The sequence below is a fragment of the Cynoglossus semilaevis genome, chromosome 8 (genome assembly GCF_000523025.1).
Source record: "Cynoglossus semilaevis isolate Cse_v1.0 chromosome 8, Cse_v1.0, whole genome shotgun sequence".
Lineage (NCBI taxonomy): Eukaryota > Metazoa > Chordata > Actinopteri > Pleuronectiformes > Cynoglossidae > Cynoglossus > Cynoglossus semilaevis.
The window spans coordinates 10,165,073-10,174,605 of record NC_024314.1 but is presented as its reverse complement, the minus strand read 5'-3'; the positions used below and the strand labels follow the sequence as shown (position 1 = coordinate 10,174,605).

Here is a 9,533-nt window from a genome sequence, read left to right as displayed (position 1 = left end):
TAATACAGACTGAACCAAGAAACATATTGCCCATGGAAGAGTCATACATTTTGTCATTTTTATTCAAGCAGAAAACTACTGGGTGTCTAATGTGTCAATATCCGGTATAAAGTCATGCCTATTTTCCATGCCTGTTTTTGTTTTGTACTTGTATTCAAAAGAATCAAAACGTTGGACGCACCGCACTAAGATTTTTCCATCCAAACATGAACACAGTTACAGCCAGAATATAATGTCCTTTTTTTTTTATACCGTATTTTCCAGACTATAAGTCGCACAAGTTCTTTGGCTGGGTTTGCGACTTATACCAAGGTGCGACTTATATGTTAAAATATGTAATTTCACGTGTTTGTTATTTTTACACCCACAGCCACTAGAGGGCACTCTAGGCTTGTGTACCAGTATCTGCGCCTCCTGTAACACTGAAAATTACAAGTTTGTCATTTTCACACTGACAGCCGCTAGGGGGCACTCTAGCTGGCTGGTGCCACTTATACAGTGGAGCGACTTATAATCCGGAAAATACGTTTTAGATACTGCGCTAGTTCGCTAGGTCCACTGAGATTTTCGGGTAGCTTAGAACTGAACTGCCTTTTCCGAGCTTCATATCTGGTTATAGGACTCAGGTATGTTAATGGTGTGCGGATGTAGTTTTCATTTATTGTTTCACGTATATATGCAAAATAATGCTAACACCTCACAGTGATGATTAAAAAAAAATGCATGCATTTTGGCTTGATGATATCCTGACGGGGGGACTTGTCGTACCTTTGCGTTAATTACGTACACTGTGCTGTCTCTTGAGCAAAAATGTCTTCCTCACAGAGGCAACTGAAAACTACTACTAACACTCACAGTGACAGCACAAGTGTGTGAGGTAGCTTTTGTGTTTTGTTTTGTTTTTTTTTTTTATGTTTGCATCTGTCTTGTCACCGATGACATTACTATTAACCAGCTCGCAAAGTGACCGCTTGTTACAGTGCGCAACTTAACAATGTAATCACCGATCGAAGCAGCCGAGATCTTCCAAATTATGTCAGCGGGGGTACTTTTAAGTGTTGTGACAAAATAAAGACCAGAGACGCTATTGTCCACCGAGGTGCAACTGATGCGGTAGGATTAACTTGCCAAAAATTCTATATAATTTAAGAATGCTCTTAAAGATCCTCATCTTTGGTTTCAAAGTCCAAGTAAGTTTCAGGCCCTGCTGGTTCAGGGCTAGGTTTTGGCAGCTAAATGGTCCAGCAGCTGGTGACTCACTGGTTTATGAGACTCACATATGTTCTTATTTAGAAATAAATACAAAACGTAAGTTGGTCTTACAAGGTCTTACGTTTGTTTTTTTTGTTTTGTTTTTTTTCGTGTTTGTTTTTTAATCACTCGACTCTGATACTGCTCTGTTAATGCTAGCCAAAAAAAACAAAAGATGTCATTATTTTCCAGTGTATAAAACTGCCTTGATTATCATTACTTACATTGTATACATAAATTACTTACATAATTACATTGTTTAAAATACCATGTTTTTTTTTTTTTCTTCATTGAAAATTGATAATTTACTATTTGGGATGTCCGATAATAGCTGACCGATATTGTTGCTTGATGTCCGATAATATCAGCTGACCGATATTGTTGCTTGGTGTTAGCTTAATTATATAATATCGGTAAGAACAAATATCAAATTTTCCTCCTAATTTTGGGTTTGGCCCAGATGTTGTGACCTAAAAATAGTTTGGAAGTGAAAGCGAAACTATTATATGTATTGTGCACAGTATTGTCATTGCACTCTACCTTTAACCCAAACGGCTGCATATATTGGTATATTATCAGTCGATATTGGAATCGGAAGTTAAGTGTTTGGACAATATCGTCCTACCAGACATCGGCAGAAAGCTAATATCGGACATCCCTATTAACTTCGGAATATGCACAACCAAAATGGAAATACTTTAAACGCTAAGTAAACCTACTTACCATGTGACGGTCTCTCTTCGGGTGTATGAAGATGACTGACTTTTTCTATTCATTCTGTAGGCAAATTAAAACCAAACTACCCCATATATGCCCCTTCTTGGACACATACCGTTTTTTTCCTCACATGTTCTTTCACGTCGAATAACTGCCAACCATCGAGTATCTGAGCTTTTTTTTGCTGTATACTTCAGCAGTCGCAGAGTGATAGAAAGCAGTTGTTTGAAAAAAAGAACGTGATCTGTCTTAACATGGGTCATCCAAAAGTTGTATATTGTGTCTCTTTTTGAATTCTACACGTTACGATACCCCCCATGTCATTTCTGTACTGTTGTATGCACCTGAATTAACACAATGAATGGCATGCGTATATGTTAGCATTCCACTGTTGGTGTGTTACCATTTTACATGCCATAAAACTGTAAAAAAAAAAACGTAAAAAAAACATAGCTACCAGTCTGTTGTACTTTCTAACAGTAGCGTGAATACAGAGAAGACGTCACCACTGCAACATGAGTCAATTTTTATTTTTGAAATTAAAAAAAAAAACGTAAAAAAAAAAAAAAAAAAGAACTAATAGTTAAGAACTGTATAAAGTATGTTTCATGGAATGTTCATGATATATTGTTTTATATTTTAAAGGGAAAAATATATATATATATATAAATAAAGTTTCATAACAAAACATAATGCTATCATTAGGACTTAAACTGTACGAGTGTAAAGACAGCACCGTCATGTGGACCAATCTCAAACGCAGCTTGAATAACTGACTACAACAGTCACGAGACGCTAAAAAAAAAACAAATAACAATGCTATATATATCATTGACATAAACTAAAAGAAAGAAAAAATAAAACCAGGAATATTTATTGTGTGTCATTTTCTTTTAACGCTATGGAACTGTTGAAATGAAATCATTGTTAGCATCCCGGTTTTGACAGGAACACACAGTGCAAGTGAAGTCACATTAGTAGCAGTTATTCTTTTAGGTATACAGGGCACACTATTGTTATACTGATGTTGGCCCACCCAACCATAGTTTAATAAATATGCATATATTATTTAAAAGACGATGAGTCAGATTCCCCCCCCCCCATCTTCTAAAATAAACACTGGTCATGAAAGTTCATGCTCTTTATTTCCAAGGTCAACCGCAACCGTGTCAAGATTGATGCGATAATGTCGATGCTGTTTCCTTACTGAGTATCTTGTGACGTCCAATATACACGAAACCAGATATGGGGGAGGATGTATTTTTATTCTGAGCAGAGACCATAGCATGTCTTTGTTATAATTCGGTGACTCATGAAAATGACTCACACGTTTGAGTCCTTTCAATAATCAATTCTCACCCTTATTTGTACAGACAAATTCTTATGAACATCAAGACAAAAAAAAACAAACCATTGCAACAATATGGCAAAAACAAAAACAACTTTACTTCATATGATGTTAAAATTACACTACACCATATGCATTAGGTTTTGTTGGACTTCTTGTTGGACAAATGCATCACTTGTGCAGATACTGTACTGCAGTAAACTCTTTTTTTTTTTTTTTTTTTTTTTTTAATTCAGATGACCAGCTAGAGCAGGTCCAGGGTCCAGATACGACCCGTTTGTTGTTTTAATCCGGCTCTAGCTTCTCCAAAATATATTCATACTTTATAATACCATTCTACTTCTGCCTTTTCCCTGCAATACCCACATTTCCCCGTGGTGTAGAAAGGGCTAAAAGCATTTTTTTTTTATCCTTTATTCGTAAAGTTTATGGCGTGTACATTTTATTTAAATTATTAAATTATCACCTGATTTTGGCCTAAAATATTTGCTCACCACTGGTCGATACTGTCAGCACAGAAAAAGGCAAAGCTTAGTTTACTTTGGTCTGCCGGCAGGTTACACATTGCTGGCAAGTTGTACAATCTGGCCCACGGATGGTTGTAGGCTACATATGATGCTACCTTTATTCAAATATATGCCATATATATGTTAAACCCACATACATGTGACATACATATATACATACATGCTTACATCCTTACATGCTTACATACATACATACATACAGTAAATACATACATACATGCATTCATACAGGCATACAGTAAATACATACATACATACATACAAACATACATACACACATACATACATACATACAGTACATACATGCATACATGCGTACATGCATACATACATACATGCATACATACATACATGCATTCATACATACATGCATTCATACAGGCATACAGTAAATACATACATACATGCATTCATACATACATGCATTCATACATACATGCATTCATAGATACATACAGTAAATACATGCATACATGCATTCATACATACATGCATTCATACATACATGCATTCATACATACATGCATTCATACATACATGCATTCATACAGACATACAGTAAATACATACATACATGCATTCATAGATACATACAGTAAATACATGCATACATGCATTCATACATACATGCATTCATAGATACATACAGTAAATACATACATACATGCTTACATGCTTACATACATGCATACATACATACATACATACAGTAAATACATGCATACATGCATTCATACATACATGCATTCATACAGATACATACATACAGTAAATACATACATACATACAGTAAATACATACATACATACATACTTTTAAGTAAATAGGTTTTCTATGTCCCTGCCTCATGTGAAAGCTGTGCTTAGGATGCCAACCCCCCCCCCCCCCCCCCCCCCTCCCTCTTTGTGTGTGCGTCAGACTGTGCATCATTGTACAAAGCACTCCACCAAGTGACTGGAAGATGTACTGCAGATTTTTGATACAAACTCACACACAATCACCACCACCCGATAAAAACAGTCCCTTACATCCTGCGACCAATCATATATGCCAATAAAGTATACAGCTTTACAATGTATCTTTTTTCAATGAATTAACTAACTCATCATAATAATAACAATAATAATAAAACCCTAAACAAGGGACAAGCCGAAAGGAAAAGAAGAAGATTTTACAAAAATAATAATTCCAAAAATTTAACTTTTCAATTTAATTGACCTTTAAGAAACGCCACATGAGGAAAAAAGAGTGGCCAGCTGTGATTGGCTGGGATTGGCTTCAATATCCGCACGACTAATAAAATAAAAAAATAAAAATAAATAACATATAAAATATCATAGTTTATAAATGATGATTATATATATATATATATTTTTTTTTTTTTAAGTGAAATACCTTAAATTCACAATTTCACAGTTAAAGGGTACATATACAAAATGGGTGAATTAATTAATTAATTAATTAATCATCAATACACTCGCTTTTTCTATCCCAAAGTTGACTGAACTGCCAGTGACCTTGATGTCAACAGTTTTAAAACTCTTTAAAAATCGATTTTGTAAGCACCTTCTTCGTGTCAGTGAGGGACACACACGCGTCTTAGTCTCAGGCTCAGTAGTGACATTCGATAACGAGGTTGAAGGTTGTATTTCCTCATAGCTAAAATGGATGGCAAGGACATAGAATTGTTGGGGGGGTTCCAGCACAGATTATATTTCAGCAGNNNTTTCCCAATAATTCAAGATGGACGACATCTGTCAGTGAGCTAAAGGGAAAACGAAGTGCGCGTTCCAAAAAAAAAAAAAAAAAAAGCTAAACCTAGCCAAAGCACTTTAGCTGGACCGGTGGTGGACACAACAGTCTTCAACAGTGTCAACGTCAACTTGAGGAGGCACAGCAAGTTAGAAGACAAGGATTTTGTATGTGACAGATGAACATGACGACATGAGAGGGAGCAACTGACGACCCATTGACCCAGAGAAAGTAAACAATGTGATTTTCTACCATATATTTGCCAGCAGTTGTTTTGCATTTGGTGAGTAAACGTTTTAACTTGATATTCATTGATTTTACAGTTTTTTTGTGATTTAATGTTTTTTTTTAATAGTTAATATTCTGACAGCACCACTTACCGTAATTTCCGGACTATAAGCCTATAAGCTACTTTTTTTCACACACTTTGAACCCTACAGTTTAAACAATGATGCGGCTAATTTATGGATTTTTACAAGCTAACGAGCTTCATACCGCTAGCGATCATTGACCTTTCTTGTAGGCCACTGTGTGTTATACCAGTTTTACCAGTAGGGTATGTCTGTCTGTGAATGGCTGTGTGCGTCTATGTTCGTGGGGCAGAGAGAGAGAACGGTAGCTAAAGTTGAGAGCAGTTTGAGTCCTGTCATGTTGAAGCCGGAGTTAGTAATACAGGAGCTGTTAAAACTCTGTTTATGTTCTGTTGTGGTCGGTGTGTCTGATAATGAAGACCCCAACTTCCTTGTTTCTGTTTACCTCTGCTGCGGACAAGCACAAAGTGAAGGGAGTTAGCCCTTAGCTAGCTAATGTTAGCTTCGGCCCTGGAGCAGATCACTAAGTCTCCCCTGTGCCCTGTGCATTCCAAATACGGTCGGGACGCCGAAGCAGGAAAGAACTCGGGGCGCCGAAGCAGGAAAGAACTAACATGTAACCAGCTGTGTTACAGCCACTGTTCGAAAAAAAACAAAACATTTATTTAATTAGAAGTGAACAAAAAAATCTTTCTGTGTAAATATCCAATTTTACAACATGGTCACCTGTAGCTTATAGAGAAGCCTATATCCAATTTTACAACATGGTCACCTGCAGCTTTTAGAGAAGCGCAGCCTGTATATGTAGAATTATTTTTTTCTTCTTAAATGTAGTGAGTGCGGCTTATATTCAGGTGCGCTCAATAGTCCGGAGATTACGGTAGTTTGTTAGTGTTTCTAGAAAATCAAAAATAATTCTCATTTACTAAAAAAAAAAAAAATGTTGTAATATTTTTACAGTTTGTGATGACATCTGCTTTTTAAAGCCAAAAGAGTGCTTTGCTGCAATTCCAGGACGGGGTACTGAGAGGGATGGACAACTGTGACCCAAAAGGAAATGATAGAGGAGACATGAGAAAAGAGAGTGACGGCGAGAAAGATAAACAGCTGAAGAATCAGCTCAACTGCGATGAAAAGCGACAGACGGAGATAAATGGAAATGTAAAGGAAATGAGGAGGGGAAGCCGAACCCTTAGGGCTCTTTGGCCGAGTGGATGTACGCTGAGTAAAAGACTCGCAATTAATGTCTCAGGGATGCGTTACGAAACCCAGCTACGTACACTAGCCCAGTTCCCCGACTCGATGCTTGGTGACCCCAGACGGCGGTCACGTTATTTCGACCCTCTGAAAAATGAACTGTTCCTGGACCGAAATCGTGCTTGTTTTGATGCCATCCTTTATTTTTACCAGTCTGGCGGGAGGCTTCGAAGGCCGGCCAACATACCCCTGGACGTCTTCATGGATGAGTTGATGTTTTACGAGCTCGGTGAGGAGATCGTGAACCGCTTCATGGAGGATGAAGGTTTTCCAAAAGAGGAAGAGAGTCCGCTACCTTCCAGAGGGGTCCAACGAAGACTCTGGATGCTCTTTGAGCATCCGGAGTCGTCATCAGGCGCACGTATCATAGCCATCATCAGTGTCATGGTTGTTGTGGTGTCCATTCTTATCTTTTGCCTGGAGACACTGCCTGACTTCAGGAATGAGAAGGAGATGCGAGAGGTAAGTAGTTCATTAAATAAGGTTGAAGTTTCTTAAGACGTATTCAACAGACTGTGAGACTCGCACAATATTTTCGTCCTTTTGCTGGGTTTGCGACTTGTATATTAAATTATATAATTTCATATAATTTGTTAGTTTCACACTGACAGCCACTAGAGGGCACTCTAGGCTCGTGTACCAGTATCTGCTACTCCTGTAACACTGAAAATGGACATGTTCGTTACATTCACACTGACAGCCACTAGAGGGCACTCTAGGCTCGTGTACCAGTATCTGCTCCTCCTGTCCCCCTGAAAATTGACATGTTCATTATTTTCACACTGACAGCCGCTAGAGGGCACTCTAGCCGACTGGTCTGACTTGTACTCTGGAGCGACTTGTAGTCTGGAAAATACAGTACACACATTTTGAAGTTTCTAAATGCCAAGAAATATCAGAGGTTTGTATCAACAAAGGACAAAGACAGGCGTAAGTAACATTCAGTGGATCTCAGGTTGATTTTTGATTGACAGGAAACTGTAATGTACGCATTATATCAGTGGTGTCAAACTCCTTTTGTTTCACTGGCCGCATACAGCCTAATTACAAACGGTCCAATCATAGCTTGGTTAACTATAAAGAACAGTGGTCCATGTTCTTCCCCTTTGTTTTCATGCAAGGAAGTACAAGTATATGAGATATTCCTATTGTGTATTATGAACATGAAATGTTTGCGTATTGTGTTTTGTGTATTTCATTATTTTTCAAAATTCATCACTTCATTATTGTAGATGTTTGTACATGCGTCTGTGGTTTTAATTCCAAGGGGTCCCCTACTTGTGTTGGTGTTTTGGTTCCTACGGCCCGAAGTAACATGATTTCTGCTATATGTCGGAAGACTCGCGTAGTCCATAAGTATCCAATCACCAACCTCTAACACAGAGCTTACGTCATAATCTAGGAGATAAAAACATCAGAGTCTGACTTGCACTTGGGGAGCCATAATAACAAAAAACATTATCAAAAAAAAAAAAAAAAAAAAACAACACAAACGAAAGAAAGTAAAGGCAGCCAAATCCAACGTATGGTGTAAAACCAACAAATGTAAACAAAGCTGTTTTCGACGTATACCACTGTGTGATGGAGTATTCGTCCGCCGCACTAGCCGACTAGTTCTCATGCGAAATTTGTTTTAACACCATACGTCGGAGCGATGGATCAAGACTTTCTTAAGAAATGTATGGGAGATGACAACATAATCCCGAAAAACTTGACTTTTTTTGATGCCTTAATTACTCTAGATGAGTACAGGCCACAACCTAGGTTGTTTGTTTGTATGAGATTTGTACGAGATTGGACACAAATTAAATTTGGGTGGCTATCCGAGTACCAAAAAGTACCACAAAAAAAAAAGTTCTATAAAGGGAGTTACATGAAGACTACTAGTGATACTGATATGTGAACAACAACCACAAACATGTGTCTGGAAGAAGACCAGAGACCAGGAAAGGTTTATGGTGCGATTATTTTAGTTGGCTGTTAAATTTAATCCTCATGGATTCTAAACACAGGGAGAGCGAGAAAGGCTCAGCACTGTATCAGTGAGTACAACAAAATACCCCCACACACCCCCCCGCCCCCGACAAAATACAGAGAAAAGGTGTAAATAAAAGGGTCAAGGTCAAACGTTAAGATAAGAAAGTTAAGAAAGAAATGATTAGTTTCTTATAAAAATATATATTATATTATTTATATAAATAAAAATAATGTAAAAATAATAAATAATAATAAAATAAATATAATAAAATAATAATAATAAAAATAAAATAAAATAACAATATAAAAATAATATATAAAAATATATATTATATTATTTATATAAATAGAAATAATATAAAAATAATAAATAATAATAAAATAAATATAATA

The 9,533-nt window shown here is 36.9% G+C and overlaps 1 protein-coding gene across 3 annotated transcripts in view; it reads left to right on the top strand.

Annotated features, from left to right (window-relative positions):
* The first annotated feature begins 5,351 nt into the window (after positions 1-5,351).
* The window catches only part of LOC103382000 (potassium voltage-gated channel subfamily A member 7-like), an 8,230-nt gene continuing 4,048 nt past the window's right edge, over positions 5,352-9,533 (top strand). The window contains exons 1-2 of one of the 3 annotated variants that reach the window (XM_008314636.3): positions 5,352-5,878; positions 6,921-7,625. In XM_008314636.3, coding sequence (XP_008312858.1) covers positions 6,939-7,625 — 687 coding nt within the window. In that variant the 5' untranslated portion in view covers positions 5,352-5,878; positions 6,921-6,938. Of the gene's footprint in view, positions 5,879-6,866; positions 7,626-9,533 lie in introns of all 3 variants that reach the window. The other 2 variants (XM_008314637.3, XM_008314635.3) reach the window with 2 other exon arrangements.